Source organism: Amblyomma americanum, chromosome 8 (assembly GCF_052857255.1).
Source record: "Amblyomma americanum isolate KBUSLIRL-KWMA chromosome 8, ASM5285725v1, whole genome shotgun sequence".
Classification (NCBI taxonomy): domain Eukaryota; kingdom Metazoa; phylum Arthropoda; class Arachnida; order Ixodida; family Ixodidae; genus Amblyomma; species Amblyomma americanum.
Window position 1 is genome coordinate 50,398,646 of NC_135504.1, and position 25,628 is coordinate 50,424,273.

At 44.7% G+C, this 25,628-nt stretch overlaps 1 protein-coding gene across 1 annotated transcript; it reads right to left on the reverse strand.

The window, feature by feature from the left end:
- Positions 1-972: 972 nt before the first annotated feature.
- LOC144102366 (uncharacterized) lies at positions 973-16,188 on the reverse strand. The gene is made up of 5 exons (XM_077635657.1): positions 16,061-16,188; positions 5,704-5,858; positions 5,512-5,612; positions 3,012-3,095; positions 973-1,157 (listed from the first exon to the last, which is right to left on the reverse strand). Exons 1-5 carry the CDS (start codon positions 16,181-16,183, stop codon positions 1,042-1,044), a joined length of 579 nt encoding a protein of 192 aa, XP_077491783.1. The 5' UTR covers positions 16,184-16,188; the 3' UTR covers positions 973-1,041.
- Between the last annotated feature and the right edge of the window lie 9,440 nt (positions 16,189-25,628).

The window sequence follows — 25,628 nt, forward strand, 5'->3', positions numbered from 1 at the left end:
AAACGAAAGTGAAAACATTGATATACAAAATTACACAGAACTACTGTTCATAGTCGTATGCAAATGGCTAGACTAGGTATATAAAATAAATTAAAAGCACGCAATAAAAAGATGAACATTCTGTCATTCTGAACACAAAGCGCTTAGCGTGAGATGAGTCTCCCTGCAGAAACCGATAGCAGTTGAGGGTGAACGATGACGAGCACAAAAAACAAGTATTCGGCATCCAGTCGTAATCAGGATACACTAAATCTACGGCGCGGCGCAAATGTCATGGCATCGTTCAAGGCACCACTTTTAGTAGATTTTCAATTGTATACAGTTCCAGGAAAATAAAGAACTTTATTCTATGGAATGTTCATGTTGCGAAAGTTCTGTACGATTTTTGTATACCACTTGTAATCCAAAATGTCTGATGCACAAGCAATTCCTACGCCTGTGAGGCCTATTTGTCTCTCCTCTACAAATACGTTCCAAATCTCACGCTGTAGCAGAGTGCGCATAGAACTGCAAACGTGACAGCGTAGCGTACATCTGGAGCTTTGTTCCCACAAGAGGTAAACGTTCACTAATACAGTACTTCTCTGATAAAGATTAATTTTTTTCAAGACTCAATCATATACGCAACATTAAATTTTTAATTCCAATCCACAACATTTTTTGCCTTACGCATTTGCTGCGTTTAACCGAGAGGATTTGTACAACAGTATAGTGTTATTGAGCTTCTATAAAACTAAAAGTAGTTTCCTAGAGCTTTATATAAGTCATCGGCAATATTTTAATGAAATGCTCTCCAAATCAGTATGCTTTAAAACTTAGAAATTTTTCAGAATGCCATTGGAAATAGAGGATCTTCATAATGACATTTTCAAGTCTACTGATCTCCCCCAGAATAACGAATGCTTACGAAGCACGCTTACCAAACTTGCTAATATCAGTGTGTACGCAATACGCACCGATATATCTTGAATACAATACCACCATATTACTGAAGCCGTGAAGTATCAAAAGTCACGACTGGCAAAGCATGGAAGGTCTTAATCAGCAATTTTTAGAGATATGGTACTTTGGGGAAGTGCCGCAGAGCATGTCGTAGACAAACTCGCAACATGGTTGTTCCTCGTTTATCTTGCTTTCGGGCTTCCAGAGGGTGCAGCCTGTTTGAGAGAAATAGATGAAAAAAAAACGGTCAAGTTTTCTTCTGCATAAGCATCCGCATCGTTATTTTTATGTATTCTAAGGTACGGTAGAACACAAACCAATCTCACAAAACACGAAATATATTAGGTTATCACTGGTGGATCATTTTGGTGCGTTAGCAGAGAAGCGGTCGTTATAGCCAACTTACATTCGCAGCGCAAAGACGAACACGGACACGAGGGGAGAAACCACAATGCGCCGACTTCAACAACGTTTATTGCTGCGCGCAGAGAATACATATAGAGTACAGCAGGCATGCGCAGCAACGAAAATTAAAGTCATGTAAGACCAGTAGCAGCGCCAAACCACAAGGGAAGCACATCATCATAGGAACAAAAAGGAAAACATAAAGCTAAAACCTAAAAGTCAGGACGCATACAAGAACAAAAAAACATAATGCCCTAGTTAAAAATTCCTAAGACACGACGTTCCTTATCACGTAACAACACCGGTGGGGTGCTGACACAGTAATCTCCTATTTCTGCAATCTCACCAGCCCCAGCTATCTCCCTGGCAGTTCTGCTGACATAGTTATGAAGGACTGTTGTTCTTCCCAGAAAGGGACCACGTTCCTTTCACTGTTGGCAATCACGGCAGTGTATGCCTAGATGACGGGATGCCCCGATGCGCATGCCCGCTGTACTCTATATGTATTCGCTGCGCGCAGCAATAAACGTTGTTGAAGTCGGCGCATTGTGGTGTCTCCCCTCGTGTCCGTGTTCGCCTTTGCGCTGTGAATGTAAGCATGAAGTACCAACTCGCCCAGCAACTGATTTTAAGCAAGTTATAGCCAACGTTGACACAATAAAGGCTCTTGTATCTTAAGCTGGGCCTTCGGTTCGTTATTGCCGAGGTTAATACACCAATTTCGCTACATTCGAGATTTATACACAATCGCTGGATATATCCGAAGCGGCATATTGAATGCCGCGAATCTTTCCACTCTTTGTTCATTCTTCAAAGCTGCCGGTACGCGGGTTTATCGCTTTGTTTGTGATACGAGACGAAACCAGATTCATGTCGGTGGATCGCATCCAGGCGCATCTGATTCGACGTTGTTCCACACTATTTTTGTCAGTTTGCACGCCACATCTCGGCAGTTTGGTATCAGTTTTAAATTGAGGGCGGCCGAGAGCGGCGGGCAATCTGTTCGTTGACCGCCTAGCACGGTTGCTGCTTTCACCGTCGCCGAGTCATTCAGTTCACGGGGAGCGCATGTCTGCTCGATAAATCCTTCTTTTGGAAGCCTTCTTTAGCTGTTAGCTACAAGCCGCAGCGGCTCATTGATTAAGACACTCGGCTGCTGACCCGAAAGACGCGGGATCGACCCCGGCTGAAGCGATCGAATCACGTTGTAGGTGAAATTCTACAGGCCTGTGTAACATGCGATGTCATTGATCGTTAAAGAACCCCAGGTGGTCGAAATTTCCGGAGCCGTTCACTGCGGCGTCTCTCATAGACTGAGTAGCTTTGGGACGCCATGGGTATTGGAGGTTAGAAAAACAAAATCCCGAACAAGCAATTTTGTCTTTAGGTTTCTGGATAACTAATACCCATTTATTTTATAGAGTAAGTCGTATAGAAATTGTCAGGAAATTAACCACCCACAGCACTGCATACTTAGTCAGGTCTGCCGTAGCAAGCTGTGCTATTTTGCGCACACTCCAACAAAAATGCTGCCTAGTTAACCTCCCTGACTTTCCGTTTGTCTTTCTCTCTCTCTCTCAACAAAAATCTTCCAACTTTCCCAACAGTTCCGGCGAGTGCCTGCAGTGGGAATAACCATGCAACGGCTTTGGCGTTCAATTTACCTCCTTCAACGTAGCTTTGATGAAACACTCTGCAGTTGTCGCACTCAATATAGGCCGCTGTCATCGTGAAGTTGATCTGCGGTTCTGCAGAATACAGAGAAAAATCTCATTAATGATGAACTTCCTGAATTGAGCGTTAATGTCTGCATTGCAATAATCCTGACTTGTTTTATAGAGAATCGATTATTTTATGCATTATGCGCTTAAAAACACAGGCCATAGGCATTTTCTAATCATCACTTCATACATATTGTCTTCACTCAACGATAACGTTGATGGTTCAAGATCTTGGAAAATTTGCTTGGTACCTTTAGAACAGCAAAATAGCAGCCAACGGTGATATGCTAACATTTTGCAAATATTAAATTTATACCAATGGTGAAAAACGGTCATCATCATCATCATCCGTAACCTGACTACGCCAATTGTAGGGCAAATGCTTCTCCAAAGTCTTTCCGATTAAACCGGTTCTTTGCCAGCTACGGCTGCCATATCCCCGCAAGCTTCTTAATCCCATAGTCCCACCTAACTTTCTGCCGCTTCCTTCTACGTTGGCCTTCTCTTGGAACCCACTGCTTTAGCCTTATGGACCACCGGTTATATTTCCTTCGCATTACATACCCTGCCGAAGCCCGTGTTTTTCCTCTTGATTTCAAGTAAAATGTCACTAAGCCTAGTTTTTTTTTTTCACCCACTCTGCCCGCTTCCGGTCTCTTAGCCTTAACCTATCATTTTTCTTTCCATAGCTCGCAGCGTTGTCCTTAACTTGAGCTGAATCCTTTTCCTTAGCCTCCCCGTTTCATCTCCGTAGGTGAGTACCAGTAAGATACAGCTGTTGTCTACTTTTAAACAAAAATACACAATACAAAACGCACACTTAAGAGACTCGTAATTGTAATGACTTAGCTGCTGTGCATAGAAAAATAGGCGACCTGCCGAAAAAGACAAAGATGCACACTAGGCGAAGTAAAGCAAATATTTCCTAGGGCTGATCACGAAGACTACAAAAACTGTTGGCTGCCTTTCATTATTGCATGCAGAAAAAGTAACCGATTTGATAAAACTGCATCGAGCATCTTATTTGGCCGAATATACAGACCATCACCGGTTTTCATAGACGGCTTATCTGCACCTTGAACCGTATTGTTTAAGTATGACAGCAAGCTTGCAGAAGATGACAAGCTTTATGAGGCAGCAGGGCATGAACTCAGCTCAGTTTGACAAAGAAGTACGGTGCTTTATTTGGTGTGTACTTGGCTTCCAGGCTTAAGCAGAGCCCATGTTCCAAATGCAAGTCTCAAATGTAGATGTAAAACTTGGGCAAGTTTCGGTCATAGATTCTCCAATGCGAGAGGGCCTACACCATGATGTGCAGGTGCTTTTTCAATTCAGACGTTGCTAAAACACTTCACCGCATCGTATTGAAACATTTAGGCCCACTTGTACAGCGTTTATTGTTTAGGCTCTGCAGTTTCTTGATTTATTAATACCTCAAAGGCCCGCAAGGGGCATTCTATAAGGCTTTGCACATAAATTGGTCTTGACGCTCATGCTTAAGATACCAAAGATGTGGACCGACTTGTTGTAATTTGATCTGCTGGTTGCTTTGGTCTACTTTGCCAGGAGCTCAGAAACGCCTTTTCCCTACTTTTTTACTCCTCACGCAGGACTACCCTTCAACGGGAGCCGAAGTGCATGGTGTTCTCGAACGAGGCTTTCTACGAGGAGGAAGAGCAGGAGGAGCCTCGTTGCCCGTCATTGGGATCAGTGCGAGTGGCGCTTCAACCTGAGCAGTGTTTGATAAAGGAATACACATAGATTTTCCATTCATTGATCGACGATTTTGGATCAACGACCTGAATGTGGACTGAGGCATTTCTAATGCTGCACCTAATTCATTACTTGAGAACATCGCTATAGCCGAGACGTAGTAGAGCCAGAGAAAAAAAGCAGAGACCCGCGGAGGCTCGTCTTCGTGGACTTTACCTGCGTCTGGCCAATTGCGCTCTCCTTATGTCTTTGCCACCGTCACACCTTTTTTGAATTATAGGACAAAGTTTCCTTGCGCTCACTAGTTATACCTTACAACACAACAAGAATGTCGAGTAAAGTGTGCCAGCCTTTTTCTGTATGTAGAAAAAAAGCGTGACTTAGAAGGCAGGAGTACGATTTTCATAGAGCGCATATGCTGCGCTGACAAGCTGGGATTCGCATTTTTTGTGCATGATTTCATGTGCAATCGAGGCTAGTATTCCTACATTCATGATTGATTTTGTCAATATTTGTATTCTCAAAGTCGGTTAAGATAAGACACAGCAAGGGCTATGTACCCTGTTTATTCCCACCGTTCGAGAAAGTGGCGTCTAGTGTGGTGTGAATCCGCGCGCGAAGACCCGTTGTCAGTCGTCCTTGCCTACGAAACTCTTTGAAGCGCCTTAAACAGTTTGTGTTCCACGAAACCTTTTCAATTTCAGCGTTTGCGTCGCAATGAAACACTTACGTTTAAAACCTTGCAACCATGTTACAGGCTTTACATTTGTAACCACAACCAAATTCTTTACGGTGTATCCCGGTGATGAAGTGAAGCGGCACTGGGCGTACCTGAAAGGAGCATGATATGTACAGGGCATCAATAAAACAAGAAAACGGAATATGTAACGAAAGCGCGGGAAGAGTTCCGACGGTAACTTACCACTGCTCTTCACCCTTTTCCACCGTCATGACGGATGTCGTCTGCTCATCGAAGCCTATTTGAGTTGCGTTGGCACAATACGTGCTGTCTCCGTAGTACGGATCCACTTCGTAATTTCGGTACACCATGTACCAAGGTTCACGCCAAGTGGTGCACTACAAAAAGAAAAGCATCTCCTTAGAGTTGACAGTGAAGACAATTTTACTTTGAGGATTTCAGTGATTATACGAACAGAATAGCACAGAACTTCGGTGCGCAAATTTCAGTTTCGAAATACAGCTGAGCCCGCATATAACGGTCGCAGATACAGCGAACGCTCGCCTGCTACGAGCGACTGCTGTGCTACCGTAAAAATATGCATTACGGCAATGGTACATAATCCGAGATACAGCAAAGAATTGTGGCCGCAACACCTGGTTTTAGGCAGCGAGTAGGCTCCGGAAATGCTGCTGCGAAGGTTAAAAATATGCGCCTCCCGGAAGCGCGGCGGTCACTGAATGTTTCTCAACCCCCGCGATGCCGTCTTGGAAAGAACATTGCCATGAAGACAAGAAATAAACGACGGACTATTTAGCTTGGTGGGGTCAAAAGCGGCACATGTGAGATAGCACTAGTCGTAGTGCTTAGTTTTATAGATTATTTATTTTAATTGTATGTTTAAGTTCATAGATCGCTTGGAATCATACCAGTCATGGTGCAGTGCTGCAGTGGTTGAGCGATGCAACACTGCCTTTTGATAGCAGGTTCTGCCCCAAGTGGGCTTGCGAGGCCGAGATTGTTCTTTCCGAGCAGACTTACGCGACATCATTCAGTAAACTTCCATCTGCCATGGTGGGTAGTTTTTCAAACTTCGGTAGGTGGACTGTGATGAGGTCACACGTTCACGGGACCAAGGTGGCCCCATCCACCTAGCTCTCTATGGTCGCAGAGAGAAAAACAGGTGAAACCGGCCAGTGGGGGGGGGGCTAAGAACTAGCGCGCAAAAAAACAACAACAAAGCGATGGAATTCAAACTGTAACTAACCGCCCGCCAAGCGCCCGCCGCTCGCCTGCGAAGTCTTTCGTTGCCTTCGTGTGCACCGACTGAGCCAATCTTGCCAACTGGAAGCAGAAATAATATGTGCGCGAAACAGTGGCAGCATGCAAAGCGAAGCTACTGAGCATGGTGGTGGATGAATAATCATCAGCGACTTCATGAGCTTGAATGCCTTCCTGGTCACGCTGGCCACGTGAGATGCGCCGGCGGCCCAGTCGGCTGCACCTTTGCGCCACTACCCCAGGCGCCGCCAGATAGCGGACAGTTAATGTGCACACGAGCGCTGCTCTGATCTCCTCGCGGCTGGGACCTAAAGCGATAGATTAATCTGCTGAAAACATATGCGATGAGACGCATGCAGACATGTGGCAACACTCCGTTGATGCATAGATGGCCGGATATATTCCCAGATGACTACCTTCGTGTGGACAGCCCAGAGCCGTGCTCTGAAGAGCCGTTGCACGCGAAGTGTGAACACTGCCCTACCACTAGAAATTCTATTGCTACGGCCCATGTTGCCGCCACCTAATGTGGCCGCATCAAATTCTATTAGTTACATCCCGTTTCTAAATCATACTCCTGGCAGCTATGGTCTTGGCGAGGACAATTTACCAGCCTTGAGTGCCCGGAAAGATCCACGGTATAGTGTGCTTTGAAGAAATAGACGGACATGATGCAATTTTTATGAAAGGAACGCTAACTTTTGCCAGACTTTCTGGCTGTAATACGGGGAGCCCGCTTACAACGAACATTGGGCAAAATGAACGCAGTCCTCGTCACCGTCCGATTCCACATAAGTGGGCTCGACTGTACCTAGTGAGTGCTGCAGAGGACAACACAAGAGAAATGAGGGGCTTGTTATAGGTATACTTATGAAAAAGCCAGCACCCACAGCAAGAAAGATGCATTGGAAGTAACAGGAATGTTTCAATTTTTTTTTAGTTTTGGTGTCGATGAATAGAAAATTAGTGCAATTCTTCCAGCGTTAAAAGAAAATTTCTTCGTCTTTATTATTAAACCGACTTCTTCCGCTTTATTTTGACTAGAATATCATTAACCAGCGTCTGTTCTCTAACCCACTCTGCCCGCTTCCATTCTCTGAACATAACACCTATCAACTTGCTTTCCATTGCGCGCTGTGGTGTCCTTAAGCTGAACCCTTTTCGTTAGCCTCCGCTTTTCCGCCCATAGGTGAGTACCGGCAAGCTACAGCTGTTGTATACTTTTCTCTTCAGGGATATTGGTAAACTGCCGTTCATGATTTGAGACAACCTGCTATATGTGCTCCACCCCATTCTTATTCTTATAGGTGTTTCCTTCGGGCGATCCGGATCAGTGGCCACTACCTGCCCTATGTATGCGTATTCCCTTGCCACTTCCAGCACCTCGCTACCAACTATGAACTGCTGTTCTCTTGCGAGACTGTTGTACATTACCTTGGATTTGTGCATGCTAATTTTACGACCTATCAGTCTGTTCTGCCCAACTCGTTGATCATGCTTTACAGCTCATGTCCTGAGTTACTTAGCAAGGGAATGCTATCAGCGAATCGCAAATTACTTAATTATTTTTCATTAACTCTTATTCTCAACTGCTCCAAATCTACTACACGTAACACCTCCTGTAAACAGGCAGTGAATAGCATTGACGAGATTACGCATCCGTGCCTGACGCCCTTCCTTAGTGAAATTTTACTGCTGACTTTGGGAAGAACTATAGTACATGTGCCGTCGTTATAGATATCTTTCAGTATGTTCACATAAGACTCTTCTACACCCTGATTCCGCAGTGCCTGCATGACTGTCGAAGTTTTCAGTCAGTCAAATTGTTTCTCGTAATCAATGAACGCCCTATATAGGGGCTGGTTATATTCTGCGCATTCCTCCATCACCTGATTGACAGTGTGAGTATGCTGCCTATGGCATCAGAAGCTACCAGAAGCCTGGCCTTCGTTAAGCTATTGAACTGACAAGGGAAGTGAAACGAGGGGCTTGTTATGACATGCAAATGAAGGTTATGACAAGCAAATGACATGCAAATGAAGTATTGGCTAGCGTTCTGAACTTTTAGACTGCGTGACACTCCTGGTAATACAGGATGTACTACGTCAGACACGAGATGGTGATATCTTTTCAGAAATAAATTTTAAGGAATGGAGATTTCAGGGCCATGCCGAGGGGAGAACACGTAGCCGGTAACGAGTAAGCCGAGTTCATGGACGTAAGAAAGGTTATTGCAGTAGCTTACGAATTCTGCCAGGACATATCATCGCAACTGGCGCAAGGCATGTGTATTCGGATATCAATAGGCGAGACCTTTGGCGAGCAGCTGTTGCATCGGCGCTGATGATGATCATCTCACTAAATGAAATCTTTTCTTTGCATAGAGCCTAAACGTAACGCTCTGTTCAATTTTTGTGCAGCAGGTGGTGGGAGGAGGGGGGGGGGGGGGTAAGTAGACGGGATTGTCTTCAAATCATATAAACTCAAGCTCTTTTCAACGACTGGTCGCTTTTCGCGTCTGCAACATTTTTAAGCATAATTTTTAAAGCTTTTGTTGTTATTCAATCAATATAATTAATAACAATTTGATTTCATTTTTCACTGAGCTGAGACGATGGCATCACTTTGCAAATTAATGCAGAAGGGAGCACTTTGATGGAACTCATAGAAGTGTAGGAACTTAGAACTGTGGAAAAAAATTTGTATTAGCGCAGAATTCGTTGCTGTTTTTAACGGTGATTTATAATAGTTGGGTTATCGTGCTGATCACACGAAGAGGGTACGGTGTTTTATTGGCCTGTATGGAGTTTGGTTCGTGTTTTAACCATATACCTCTCTATCACGACTACGCTCGTGTATTGAAGCGAGCTGTATTGCAAAGAAATCTATTGCGAGCACCGTCAGTTTATTCGCTCCTTCGCTTTCGTCCCGCGTTAAGCAGTGGAGAGCGGCTATTTGCACAATGAACGACCAAGTTGCCATCATTTCTGCCTCTTCACATTGGTTAGCTACGCTTCGTAGGGTTACTTATCTACTACTTGTTTCAAAGGCTTTTTTTGGGCCGCACCTGACAGGGAAATGCTATTCTTTCTGTAGAAATGCCTGCAGTACTGCTTTCAAAGCACACGAGGAAGTTGTTTTGTGCACATTTTCGTAAATCCACAATGGTGTACATCAATGATACAATATTTGCGAATACGTTCGCGAGTTTATTTATGCAGAATAATTTATAAAAATACCTTCGACCGCCCCTCTGGGTTCTTTCACACTTTGTCAGACAGCTTTTTAAATCGTATCAATGAATCATCTCCTCTGATGCCGCAAGGATGCTTTACTGTTAGCGGAATGCCATAAAATGGCTGTTAACTCCTAAAGGATCGAAGCGTTTTTGTCAGGTTGTCACCTTTACGTGGAAGTGATATGCTTTCTCGTATCGCGTGAGTGAAATTCCATGTTCCGAGGAAAACAATTTCAACAACGGCCACCGATTGAAATGCAATGCCGTTTTTATCCAGTGACCGAAAGTAGGTGTAAGCTGTTGACGTGCCAGATTCCTAGGCACGCCGATTTCAGCACTCCGCACTTGACATATTTTCAAGCAGAATTATGACAGTATTATTTGCATTGTTCCGCTCTGCTATATCCGCCAGCTGAAAAGACTTCCAGGTTGTTAGAGACAATATATAGCCCATCACAACAACCTGTCCATTGTAGCCAGCCGGAAGTGTCTTGCCGTTTAATCTAAAAGGAAACTACGTCGATCACAGACATGTACAGCTAGCCCATATAAACAATAAAAGCTAAGCTATAGGCTTCTTTCTTGATTACAATATAAAGATGAGTGAACGCTGGTGGACACCGTGTGCCAGGAGTGATACCGTTCTGTTATAAAAAAGGGCAAGTCTAGCAATTAGAATTTATAACCATCCATGAGTGGAGAAAATCATTTCTGAGGGTGGTCAGAAGGTCACGGAGGTATTGTTTACTTTGAGGGCAAATAAAGCACAGCCAGAGTTAATATTGTCTTCATAAACCTCGAACAATTGCTCGCATCTAGATGCGCGTTCTTTTGCATATACTTTCTGTTACTCATCATTTCCAGGAGTGTTCTCAGGGAGCAGAGGTTGAAAACTCAATACACATTCAAACAAGGCCAATGCAGGTTTGCACTAATGGAAAGAACTGCTCCATGAAATATGGCCGAAGCTGGATGCGGAAAAAGCATGCCATGCCCTATGTGCATTGCCAATCAGGAGTGGTGTACGAGATTCCACTGTCGTGCGAAAAGTCTTTGTCGGCCAAACTGGCAGATGCGTGAACGACCGGTTAGGAGAGCTCAGACGAAAATTTGAGAATAACGAAGATATGAGCTTGGTTGAGCTCTGCAGGTCTTGTAATGAATGTTCGCCGCATTTTGATAGTGCAGGAATACTGGGCACAAGCGAATATTAAACTACACGTCAGCTACTGGATACCGTACAAAGAAAAGCGGCGATAATTGCCTCAGTGATACTTCGGTCAACCTGTACAGATCGAAATACGATCTTTCCTCAGAAAAAGAATAAGCTGCATCGCACGAAGTAAAAGTGTTAGATGTTGGCGTGGGCATGTGCCTCTTCTTTTTTCTTTGCTTCTGTATTCTAAGTACATGCGCGGCTGAGCATTTATATTCTCCATGCATTGGTGAAATAAATGAATTTTGAGTGCAGCTTTTTCCGTGTGTTGAGTGCTTTCTTCCCTGCGTGGTTATTTTTTCTCTTATCTTTGATATCATTGCAATGAAGTCAGATATAACTGCAGCGCGGACATTAATCCCTCGTAAACCATAAACCAGGGTTTATTGTTTCTGAGGGTTTAATGTTTCAAAGCAATTCAGGCTATGAGGGGCGCCGTAGTGAGGGGCTCCAGAAATTTTTACCACCTGGGGTTCTTTAACGTGCACTGACAACGCACAGTTCACGGGCCTCTAAAATTTTGCCTTCAACGAAATTACTTTGCCGCGGCCAGGATCGAAACCGCGTCTTTCGGGTCAGCAGCCGAGCGCCATAACCACGGAGCCATCGCAGTGGCCATGCCTAATTTGAGTGATGTGTAAGGGATTGGGGAGGAGGCCGAGACATGCCAAACGAAAACGACAAAGGAGGCAAAAACTGCTGGCAAATTGAAATGTGAGCCGTTTTTTTATCTGCACGCTATTAGAACATATGTTGTCCATTTTTACTCAATCACCCATCTTTTCACTGGAACTAGTGAGGAGTAGAACAGTCATGGTAGTCCTCAAAACAAAACCAATTTCTGGCATTCGTTCAGAGAATAAGCGATTTCTCTAGAGGTTTTCCTATAGCTGCATTATCTCGGTGGGCCGCCGTTATGTGCGCCCTAGTGTCTCTTGCAGTATTTTTTTTTTTGCTTAATCTGATTTTCTGCATCTTCATTCCTAGCCTGTGAAATTATGATACTTCATCGACGATTGTAAAGAGAATTTTAGTTCCGTATCGCCTGACATTCGTCCTGCTAATTGGCAAGCTCTGGGTTGTAGCCTAGGGAAGCCGGAGTTGTGTGCAAGCGCTGGAATTGGTATAGGAATAAGGGGTAGAAACCGTTCGTAAAAGTGGAGCGGCACCCACATGCTTTTTACCGTTGCTAAAGTTACCTTTTCTATTCGTTATTTTTCCGCAACCTATGACGGGACACCATTTAGGGTGAAGCCGGCGTCTGCGTTTTATTTTCACTGCAGCATGTGCACTGCGGGAAGTTTTTCCTTTAATGTCGGAGCCTGGCATGCCTGCTTTTGTCCATCCAATGATGACAAAACCGTGTAACCCTATCTGGCATTGGAGCGTTAACTGCGCAGTAAGATGTCGGACGTTTTGTACGACAAAGCAAGGTGGAGATTGTATTTTTGTTCGGCGTTTGGCTTGCGGCGTTTTCTCAGTACTCATTCCCTGACGCTCACAATAAATTACATTCACTGCGTCATGGGCACACTCCTAAATGCACTCCAAACCATAAAAATATCCGTGGCGCTGTCTGGCGGCTTAAACTGCAAACAGCCATCCGGTCGCAGTCTGTGTGCAATAAAAAAAAAACTTCCGATAACATAAGCGTTTACCTTCTTCCTTAGAATCAGAACAGGAATGCAAGCACCCATTAGTCACAGCCGAGAAATCCAGTCTCACCTCTGCAGCCAGCGTTCAAGAAGGGCAATGGTTCATGTGGTTTAAATTCCTGAATTGACTCAGGCTATGAGTGACGCCATAGTGGATGCCGTAGCACCCGTCCTACCTTCTTCTTATGTTCGTGCTCCATAGCAACGTGTTAATCTATCAAGTACTGGAGTGCTCCGGACAACTTTAACCACGTGGGGTTCTGTAACGTGCACTGAATTCGCACAGCACATGGACCTCTAGCATGTCGCCTCCATCCCAATGCGACGGCCGCAGCCGGGAATGAATCCGCCTCTTTCAGGTCAGAATCCGGCCACCATAAGCTATGAGCCACCGCGGCGGCCCATTTCCTAAACAGTTTTAGTGAACAAAGAGTTGGATGCATTAACAACTATGAAGGCATGGGCGACGTTGGTTTCTACTAATACAAAGTGGCCCTTCATGATTTTATAGCAAGTGATATTCAGTAAACAAAGTGAAAGATTGGTAGAGGGATGGCCTTAAATTAAAAAGGATGGTTTCCTCTTCACCTTAGCACCTTAGCAATAACGCATTACTTGCGCCTAGTTTGCCACCCGAGTTACATATTTTGAGTCATTCACCTCTATACGGTGGCATTTATCTGTGATTATCACGATAACTACTGGCCAACCTCTAACACAGTTTTCAGGACGCTACGATCGATGCTGTCGAATAAAGATCAGTATCAAGAATAATTCCGTAGATAAACGCAATTTTGATGTCTTTCACAGTTGATATTAAACTTTCGTAAGTTACTAGAGGAATGATTTCTTGAGCAGCGAATTTATATAGTATAATTAAATTAATTTACGCTCGGCAGCCCGCATACCTGTTCATCCTATATTTATAATACAATTATTTCACATCTTTTTGGCTGTTTCTACCAGGGTTGTGCTACCACATATCTCTTTCTTATTGCCGTCCGATTCGTAGAGTAGCAGCAGGAAGGTTACCGCTTTGTAATGAGAGATTCAGTGATAGCGGTTGAGGTATTAATCTACCGCCTATTTCTGCGGTAATCACTCTCCAAGGTCTACCCCTGGAAATTACTCTGCAGTAGTTGCGCATTCCTCCGCTCTCGCCATACACTCCTCCTAATGATTCCTGCAGTAGCCATTTTCCAATTACACACTCGTCACTAGCGATACTGTCCTTCAACGGCACCCCTCCTCCTTCCACGGTAATTTCCCTCTAAATGTTTCGCGTGAAAACCGCTCTCCACGCCCGCGCTCTCGCCATATCCTCCCCCTTCAATGCTTACCACCCGGAATCTGGTTCTGGTAGTTGCCACCCTCCGTTTACACTTTCTTGCACTCTCGCCATTCCCTCCTCCTTACACGGAGTAAAGATGATAGGTTCTTCCTTCTTTACACCTCCCTTCCTTCGAGGTGCTTATTTATTTGGCGTTGGACTCGTAGCAGACAGCGAGACGATTACACCTGGACGAACAGAGCAACTGAACTTTATAAACTTTCACAAACAATACAGAAACAGAGAAGATACAGGAGAAGATACGGGAGGTTCGCACTCAGCTACCAAAGCCGACAAACTACGGCTCGAGAGCTCCACGCTCGTCTTCACGACTTCTCGAAAGCCGTGGTCCGTCTACAGGCGAAACCTGACCAAGGATCCATTCATCTACCAATGCTGACACTAAAGTTATAATCTAGCTCCGAGCTGTTGAGAGCATTTCGTAAAGCAGTCACAGCTACTCCACGCTTCAAAACTTCGGAGTGCGCAGAAAAAGGACAGAAAGCTCTTGTGAGGTCGCTGAGAATACATCCAACAGAGATGCTCATCTTCTAAGAAGAGCCTTGTACGCAGCCTTCTCAAGGTCTCAAAAGGAACTTTTGCCTTACGAATCTACACACACAAAGTTCATTAAACGCAGCATTGCGAACCTCTGTATCTTGAATGTTCTAAAAAAAAAAACTTCACCGCATGTAATGCAGCAAAGCCTTGTAGACCAGGAGGTCCGTCTAAAAGCTTCCGGTTTCCCATCTTCTTTTTTGTTATCTATTGGTGAAACTGGCAAGAAAAATGAAGGCAGCGGCCAATACCACCTGGCCAATAGAAGGGCAAAAAACATTGAGGTGATGGGCTGAAGTAATGTCCCGAAAATTTAATGTTAACTTGGAGTTTTCAGCTCCACGTTGGCTTTCTGATCTTTGTGCCGAATTCTCTGGCGGTTAGCGAGAAGATGGCCACAAGACCAACCACCAAACGAAGTTCACAAAGTGTGCGTTGTGGGTTATGTATTCGAACCACATGTCTTGCGTGAGAGTATACATCTGCCAGATGGAGAATGCCTGAACGAACGCCTAAGGGAACACGGCAACACCTTGGGAACAGGAATAGGGAGCAGTCTGGCTTTCCATGAGAAGGAATGCAACACATTCTCACCCCTGTTTCAACACACGAGCATTATTGCCGGAGGAAAATCCTGGCACGAGAGAGACAATAAACTTTATTATTAAAAAGTAATTATGCGGGTGGTTCACCCAGATCCGGGAAACCATTGGCGAATACTGCCCTCAAGGCCTGACCGATCAGTTGGCGACGAAGGGGGAGCTGTGTGTGAGCCAGCTTCATCTCCCACTGCTCCTGGCTAAGTTCCTGTAAACTGTACGCTTTACGTTGATCGGGGTTGTTTCAAACATGTGGAGGATGTAGGAAATCTCTCCGCAAGCCGGGCAAGCCAGAGCTTTTTGAGGCTTTTTTAATCAAAAAGAATGAGCGGTTCTGCGTAAGCGATCCGTCTGTCACTATCACAGAGAAAGAGTGGCGTTCTTAATTGAAGATGAAATGACGACCGGACTTGTCTGCTTTTTTCTTTCTCGTTTGCATGAGCGCTTGGGAAAGAAAATGGCTTTAACTACGTGGATGAGCAAAAATTATATCAGCTGTAAGTCCGGCGACAGTGTGCCTGTGTGTCTCCTGGCCCTATGTCTTCGTTTTCGCTGGTGTTTTAATAGAACTTCGTTGTAAGTTTGTCACTGTGTCTGACGCTTCTTGTATTTCTGTCCCGTTTTTCTCGCATTTTCTTTTCTACAGTTACGAGCCAACTGTCCGAGCAATCTTTACATTCCCGTTTACCTGATATTCGAGGATAACTTTCAGTAGCGTCTCACCTGACCTTCATCCTGGTATTGGCCGAGCTCTGGGTTGTAGTCTAGGGAAGCACGTGTCGTGTGGAGGAACAAACAGGCGACAAAAGCTGCCGTCGCTGCCCGTGCCTGGCGCATCGAGCCCATTTTACTCCCAGGTTACCGCTGGAATTGGATATGAGTAAGGGTAGAAACCGTTTGTTAACGTGGAGCGGCGCCAACATGCTTTGTACTTTTCCTAATGTCATTTTTCGTTTTTTCTGCAACGTATGACTTGCTGTAATTTAGTGCGCAGTCGGAGTCCGCGTTAAAATTTTTTCGTTTAACATGCGCACTGTGCGAACTGTCCCTGTTTTAGGGTCACTGACTTGTCTGCCGCTTTTGCCAACTGCGCAGTAAAATGTCGGTCGTTTTGTAAGACAAAAACAGGATGTCGGTTGGTATGTTTTTCCGCCCTTTTATCCCTCTTGAGCAGTATGCCATTTTTACGGTACTCGTTGCTTGCTGCTCACAATCGAATACGTGAACTGCGTCATGGGCACAGCGCTAAGTGCATTCCAATGCCGAAAATTATTTGCGGTGCTATACTGCGCCTTGGACTGTTCAAGAGGAGTCCTTTCGTAGTGTGCCTGCATATAAAAATAAAGAAGCTATTAGCTGGATTAGGCCAATTATGAGTTAGGTGCGCTAGCACTTCGGTTTTTACTTCTGCTTCGATAACGTCCAGCACGCTTTTGACAAAATTCGGAGATAGCTTGAGTCGGGCCTCAGTGCTGCTGCACTAGGACTGAAGGGGCCACTTAAGGTCCATCTCAAGGGCATGGCGCGGTAGCCATAATAGGCCAATGCCCCTATATGCAAAATTGTTCATTCGCAACCTAACAATCATAGATCGCTTTGAGCCTTCACAGACTCCAGGCTCCTGGCGCAGTGTAAATGGTGACAGCAGGAACAGACTATGGCCTACTGTGATTGAATGTGTGCGTAGATGGTGTCTTCCGGAGTGGACTACGTTATACTGTGAGTGAATGCATGTATGGATTGCGGCACTGCAATGGCCTATGTTCTACTGTGATTCAATATGTGCATAGATGGTGACTGCTGGAGTGGACTGTGTGGATTGATTGTGTGCATAGATGGTGACTGCGCGAGAGAATGTGTGCTATTATAAGAGACTGTGCTCATAGCGGGGTAGATGCGAGAGGCTTTGGAAGATTATTAATATAGAAGGGACGCTACGGTGGAGCAACCGCCGGCAGATAAAGCAAGGCTAATCCTACCTCTAGCATTCAACACCTCAACTCAACTGAACTCCTGGCGCAGTGGTGCAGCAATTAGGTGATGCGCCGCAGCCCTGCAAAGGCAGGTGCTGCCATTGTGGGAGCTTCTGAAGCCTGCAGGTACCTCTTCCCGAACCACCTCTTGCTACTAAGGTGCCAAGGTAGGCAGTGTGTTCACAATTCGGTGAGAAAGCTGTGATGACTTCAAAAGATAACGTCACCTTGATTAGCCAGACAGGCAGGGGTGAAATTGGTGAGTCGAGGTCTCATTGATAGCGCACTAAAAGCTTCCGACTAAATAATCATTTACCTTTATGCCTTGCAATCAGAAGCAGAATGTCAGCATTCCTCTGCGAATGCCGAGAAAGGCAATCTCAGCATTAAACCTATCGAGCTGGCGCTCTAGAAGGGTAGTGAAAATCATTTATAAAATAGTCGAGACAAGTTTATTTCCAGTAGTCCAAGCGCATGCAACACAATGTGCCGAACGAAATGTGTTCACCGATGGAAAACCCTGCAACCAACCGCCTTGCTCGTATTTACGGGTTATTTCGTATGCCGAACTAAATAGCTGCTCAAAAAATCCAAAACAAGCCTACGTTACGACTATACAAACCAACTACACAACCGGGTCCTAGCGCAGATAAAGCAATACCCTAATAGAAATTCAATTCTCATAGAAATTACTTCGTGAGCAAGGGCGTATGCAAGGCAAGTTAGCTAAAACACGATTGATGACAACACTACGAATAAACGTGAGGCATAGCTGATATTTTCGAAACACAAACATACCACAACGATGGGCCTGATCAACTGATGGGCGAGGTCGCTTGGCGACGTGTATCACCGCGAGCTTTTCAGAGGCGATGTCGGCTGACAGCTCAGCCGTCCTTGTCCGTGGTAAGAAGCTGGAGTTCGAATGCAGGTGCACGCTTTGATGTGCTCCTGCGCAGGGTTTCTTTTGACGATTGAAGCTTTGCTTGGATAAAAGCATCGCTTTCCGCTCAGTCTAATGAAACGCGGCCGTTGATCAAATAGTGGGTGTGAAAAAGCTTATGCGGACGTTCCTGGACCGCTGTACCTTGATGAGTGGACACGTTTTATCTTGCTTAATCTTCATGGCCTGAACAACTTGCACATTTTTTGGCAATCATTTGTTGGTAGAAACGGGAAGGCTAACGAAAAGATCCATTATACTGAGGTCAAGAAACAAACCAGGGTCAATTACATCCCAGTTAAAATAAATAAGAAGAAATGGGTTTGGGCAGGGCATGTGATGTGGAGGCAAGGAGATCGATGGTAGCTTAGAGTAACGGATCTGATGCAAAGACAAGGCAAGCGTAGGAGGCGGCGGCTGTACTTTAGATCGGCGATTGAAATCATTAAGTTTGCGGGGATAATGTATCTGCAGCTGGAACAAGACGCGGTTAATTAGAGATATGCGGTAGAGACCTTTGTCCTGCAGTGGGCTTAGCCAAGGTGACAATGATGATGACATTCTAACATCTGAACAGAGCCGTGGAAAACTTCTCGCCGGAAGAAATTCTGGAACTGACGACCAAACAGAAGCTTGAATTTCTTTCTTAAAGTTTATCACATACTAGAAAAAATTGTGTGCATACAGCTATAATGCAGCTGAGCCCATAGCGATGAAAACAACCATCGTAGCACAAGACCTTGGTGACGTTCGGTTATCCCCAAAACCGCACGTGCACGCCCTTTGCTAGATACAGTGACGTCATGTCAGAAATGCTGTGCGCTAAGCCTCAGCAGTGGTATCGGAAATAGTGGTGGAACTGGTTGATAGTACTGGAAAATTAGAGCGCTTACAAGCGCACTGAAGATAATAAATGCTTATTAAGTCCACGGCGTCGGGACAAGGAGGCACTTGATTGAGCCGGAGTGGCGTACTCATGCTGTCGGATGCGAAGGATCAAAGGTGGTCGTATGCTTTAGTAAACTGGAGATGAAGTGGGCGGGCACAGCTCTGAACACTAATAGGTCCTTTGTCCTAAAATGCCTCCCGCTGTGGGTATGCACCATTTATCTTATGAGGACACCTATCTGGAAAATTTTGATTAAAATCGGCAGCTTGCAGTGTCTAAGAAATGGCGAATGGGCTCATTTGCGGTCCGTTACTTTGCGTTAATTATACCCGTCGTTTCGTCATGGCCCTTTACGGGGCCGACACCGCTAACGTATTAACGCGGCAGCGTTAAGGAGCTAGTGTCGCAGAATAGCCGATGCCGGCGTTGTCAGCATTGTGGCACGATAACTTCAACATAAAGAAAAAATTGGGGGTAGAGGAATCCAAACCAAGCCTGTCAGATTGCGAGGCGAGCACGCGCATAACACGCGCTACGAACGTTTTCTTTTTTTTTTGTCTGAATTAGGCAAAAATTACATCTAAACAATATTCACAATAAAATCAAAGTAGGCTATATACACTGAGTAGACAATGTACAGTTTGCGAATTCGAAATCAATCTGCCAAAGACTGGCTTCGTCGATGCTAAGTTCAGACAATACCACAAGCGGCTCTACTCTTGAGAGCCACTTCGGAGGTGCTGCGGCCGATTTTAAGCACTGCCACAAACAAATCAGAACTTTGGATGATGATGAATTTTTATGGCGCAAGGGCATCTATGACCAAAGAGCGCCATGGCACAAGGTATTTGCGGCATCTAAAGTTGGGTTTAAAACCCATTTCCCGAGCATTTCACCCTAAATAAGCCGACCACCAGAGCATGGGAAAGCTTGTACCCATATTATCGCCTGTGGGTACCCGGCGGCACTGGAGATCGAACCCCGCGCATCGCACATGCGATGCGGACGCTCACCCACTCGGCCACCGCTGCTGTACCGGCTTTCTGAAAATAAATCCTAGTTGGTCTAGAACATGCTACGAAGGCTCACTTGGTTTGGTTTATGGGGGTTTAACGTCCCAAAGCGACTCAGGCTATGAGAGACGCCGTAGTGAAGGGCTCCGGGAATTTCGACCACCTGGGGTTCTTTAACGTGCACTGGCATCACACAGTACACGGGCCTCTAGAATTTCGCCTCCATCGAAATTCGACCGCCGCGGCCGGGATCGAACCCGCGTCTTTCGGGCCAGCAGCCGAGCGCCATAACCACTCAGCCACCGCGGCGGCCCGAAGGCTCACTGGTTCTAATTGTATAAAAGTGGACCTAGTTAACGCGTTGTGGTATTTACCTTCGTGGAGTGCCTCTGTGTACTGACGCGCACATGAGTAATACCCACGTAGCGCTGCAACACGGTGTCGCGTTTCACTCTTAAAGGCGAAGCTTGAGCATCCTCCAATATTTTTCAGAGGGATCATATCATGAGTCACTACGGGAGTTTCAACGCACACCGCAAAATGCTCGAAACATTACGTAGAAGCTACTGCAAGGCAGTGAGTTTTGTTCCTGCCGAGATTATTGTTTCATGCAGCGAATGATGAACCGCAAAATATCCGCTCACGTCGGCAGTGACAGCTTATACTATTTTATTTATTCGAGGCTGCATGACACGGGCACGAAAACCGCTCTCTGACATCAGCACGGATCATAGTTGGCCGTTTTTGTGGACCCACCTCGTTGGCTCAGTGGTTAGGGTGCTCATCTACTGATCCGGAGTATACACCGGCTAGAACTCGACCGCGGTGGCCGCGTTTCGATGGAGGCGAAACACTAAGGCGCCCGTGTGCTGTGCGATGTCAGTACGCATTAAAGATCCCCAGGTGGTCAAAATTACTGCGGAGCCCTCCACTATGTCACCTCTTTCTGCCTTTCTTCTCTTAGTCTCTCGTTTATCCCTTCCCATATGGCGCGGTTCACGTGTCCGCCGATATGTGAGACAGTTATTGCGCCATTTCCTTTCCCCAAATACCAATTTTCAATTTTTCGTTTTCGTGGAAGCGGTCGTGCACAGTCATTGATTACAGGCAGTCTCAAAAATTTTTCAAGGTTTCCTTTGGCGCTATGTCTTATTGTAGGACAAATCCCCATTTGTTAGTTTTTTAAGAGGCTGGGATATTCGGGTGAATCCGGGCTGCGGAAAGTGCGATAAATGCATACTTCGGCGGGTTGACCCGTAATATTCTGTTTTTTTTTTTAACGGCAGTCGGCAGTATTTGGAGGTATTCCTCATCGATTCAACACCTCAAGCAATCTTCAAATCTTTTTTTCGTATAGTGCAATTTTCTACAGATGGTTAATAATTTATTACGTAGAAGCTGCGCGTTGCCACTGTAACCTAGCGAGTATCATGTCCATGATTGCTAAGACATCTCTCTGGAAGGGAATGTCCAAATATCATTACACTGAGCATGACAGCCTCAAATTTGATGAAAACAGGGTCATTTCCACCGTGATGGCTGTCAGTAAAAAATGCTTGCCGTAGCGTAACCACTGCATCATGTCGCCAATTTCCTCCTGCTACATGTCATCCTCTGTTGCTCTTTTTCAGTTGACAGAGATCAACGAACAGTATTAGGGTTCATTCACTTTCACAGAAGAACAACTGCCACCATGACGTTTTGGATTTTGAGTCCTACGTATGTTTTTTTTTACTTTTGTTTGCCGTGAAATGCCATCTGCTTTTTTCATGCTTATGACGAGTAATAAAACGAACGGTATACCGATAAAGCACACTAAACCTGTTTATGGTTTTTCTTCAGTAGTTTCAGGCTGGTGAGCAACACCAGATTCCGCGCCTCGGTCAATGTGATTCTTGAAGTTGATTTAGAAAGAGCACATTTGACCTCTAGCTCATCTGGAGATCAGTAAAGGAAATATGGAGGCTGCGCATTTTTGAGACTCCTGCGTTTCTGTTCTCATTCTTGGCGACCTTTGGTGGATCCATACGGAACCGGTATCAGAGGTCGCAGCTAATATCGCACAGCTGAGTTCTAACTGTGCCGCCTTCAAAAATACCTAAGGACATGGGCTCTTGGTTCAGCGCCAACTACTGTAGTGTGAAAGTAGAATTCCCATTGCGCTGAAGAAAAAAATAATCGCGCCAGCAGTCGGACATCTAACTGCCTCTTGGTTAAAAAGTCGGGTGCGCTCCCCGTCGACCACGAAGAAGCTTGGGTTGAAGGCGATAAAAGGATGCCTTGTCGTGAGCACCTCGCACGACACAGTACGTTACAGAGTGGGGAATGCTTAGTTAAATAAGATTGCCTATTTCAAATCAAATCAAATCAAATCAAATCAATCATTTTTTATTCAAGACAATAATACAAGACTATTGTCTTGGGGGACGTGACAAAAGGCGGAAAAGTGCCTGACGAGGTCACGCCACCCTGTGGCAAGCAGCGGTTTGACACTCATGCAGAGTTTCAACAGAGTTTACATGCAGAGAAATGTCTTAGATGAAACTGTATCCCCCAACCCCCTTATTATATATATATTTTTTTTTTACAGTGCAAGAATATGTACAGGAAACAGAGTACAAGAATAAGTGCAGCAACTTCTGCTAGCAATACATGTTAACAAAACACTTCCAAACATAAAATACATGTAAACTATCGAACTTGAAGCACATGGAACATAAAATTGAAAACAGGAAGAAAAACATGAAAACATAACACACTAGTCTTCCGTTAAGAATAATCCCTTGAGTGTTTTCTTAAACCTGCTTAATGAAAGATTTTCAGTTAATAGGTCGTGAATGACGGGATAGTTGTTTAATAAATCTGCTATCTGACAGCTTAATCTTTGATGTCCATAGTTTGTTCGAGCTCGGGGCTTGACTATGATGCTTTTTCTTAAATCGTACACACTTCTTTTTTCTTGGTATTTTGTTTCAAAGGTAGATTTATCCAACCGGTATTGGCGGTAAACTTCCAGGCTTAGTCTGTATTTGTAGAACTGAGGCATTTGGAGTATTCTATGCGATCTATAGTAGGGCGCACAACTAGAGGACAGCTCTAAGTTACTGATAGCGCGTATTGCTCTTTTTTGTATTGATAGTAAGGAATCTAAATTTGTTTTCGTTGTGGTTTGCCACACAAGAGAACAATAGCTAAAACGTGAATGTATAAGGGAGTAGTACACTAGTCGTTTGATAGAAGCTGGCAGGTAACACCTCAGTCTGTTTAAGATGCCTAAGGCACGAGAGAGATCAGTTCTAAGTGTGTGGATGTGAGCATTCCATAAGAGATTTTCGTGGAATGTCACACCTAGAAATCTGGTAGTAGAAGACTGTTGTATGTCCAGGCCATTAAATTTTAAACACGGAATTGTATACATTTCTGTACCTTTGGAACGAAAGAGTACATACTTTGTTTTGTTTATGTTTAATGCGAGCCGGTTACTTCCCAGCCATGAGGTTAAGCCCAACATCCAATTGTTCGCCTTTCTGAACAGCGCATCTAAATCCCTACCCGAAAAGAACACATTGGTGTCGTCCGCATATAAAACCAAATTCGAGGCACCCGGTATATTTACAATATCATTAATATAGATGAGAAATAAGACTGGCCCTAGGATGGACCCTTGTGGTACACCATACAACAGAGTGTTTGTCTCTGAACATTCACCATTGATGACAGTATACTGCTCACGTGAAGTTAAATAACTCATGAGGAGAGTACCAGCTATACCCCTGACACCGTAATGCTGAAGCTTTTTTATAAGTATATCATGTTGGACACTGTCGAACGCTTTTCTAAAATCGAGGAATATACCCAGAGTTAATGCCTTGTTTTCGATATTGTGCAGAATTTCATCTTTTATTCCAAGTAGTGCTGTTTCTGGAGATTTGTTTTTCTGGAAGCCGAACTGTTGCCTTACGATAATATTTTGCGAGGTTAGAAATCCAACAAGCCTTTTGTTTATAATATGCTCAGCTATTTTCGAAAATACAGAAAGCACAGAGATCGGCCTGTAATTGTTCACGTCATCGAAAGAGCCTCCCTTGTGTATAGCCGTCACACGAGCAAGTTTCATTTTGGCTGGGAAAACTCCCTGTTCCATTATAAGATTGCAGATGTGTGCAATAGGAGTACTAACTATTTGACTCACAGCCTTCAGTGGTTTTGGTCTGATCTCATCAGTGCCAGATGCACAACCGTCTTTTAGAGACATAATTATATCTTGCACCTCGCTGAAATCAGTGGGGGACAAAAATATTGTATTCGGATTACTTGCAGTGACATAATTTTCCCAAGGTGTAGAAGAAGGGACATTTGTTGCGTCGGCTAAAGGAGCACCAGCAGCGAGAAAATGCTCATTAAACAGGTTTGAAACCTCTGCTTCAGACAGATCGGCATTCCGAAATTTCACTTTTTTTGTTTCTGCATTCTTATAGATTAACTCTCTCATGGTTTGCCATATCAGTCGTGTATTACCGTTCACCTGTGTAAATTTATGTGTGTAGTATTTGAGCTTTGCTTTTTTTAAGTCTGAATTTAGCAGATTTCGTACTTTCTTGAATGCATGAAAGTCACTTTCATCTTTTGTTTGCAAGAATGTTTGGAAAAGTCGGTTTTTCTGTTTGATTCTTTGAAACAATTCACGAGAAATCCAGGGCTTTCGTACTTTTTTGTTCTTTTTTCGGGGCTTGTGTCGCACATTAATACGCCCAACCGATATCTGCTTGACGTGTGGTTGTGGCGGCGGCATGCGATGGCATCCGGAACTACGAGCACGAGAGCGTACGCCGCAGCACCAGCAGATGGCAGTCGATACCTCCGCACACCAGACAAAGCATGATGCGTACTTCGTATCTGCCCGATGAAAAGGAAACAGCCACAAGCCATCATCACCATCAGATAAAGTGAGTCTACCGCTGTTATTACATTCAGTTCTCACCGTGGGTTACCAATGCGTTCTCGAAATGTGCCCCACGATTCCGCTGTTGCCGACAAGCTTTAGCTATTGTCTCCTCTGCATGATCAGAAATATGAGGGACGTCAGACGGGCTATATAAATGAAGTTCAATTAGAGCGAAGGATGGTGTGTAGTGTACGAAAGGTATCCGAGGCGATTGCAGGGGAACAGGGTAGGCGCGTTTCTTCTGGTCAGCGACTACTCGCAGTATCAACAAAGTGTACTGCGCACGTTCAAAAAGCGACCAGAAGGTTACAGAACGAGCGCGCACAAGCTATTCATTTCTTTATTAATCCAAACCGACAGATGAAAGCATATGCCACAGTACAAAAACCTGTCCTCTTTTTGTTACGAATGGATCACTTATAGAATCATTCCCTTCCATAATCAAAATCCCCTTGGCAAATTAACGCGCCACTGGGTGACGAGTTCTCAAAACTTTTGTTTTTTTGCCAGCAAATGCAGGCACGGGCT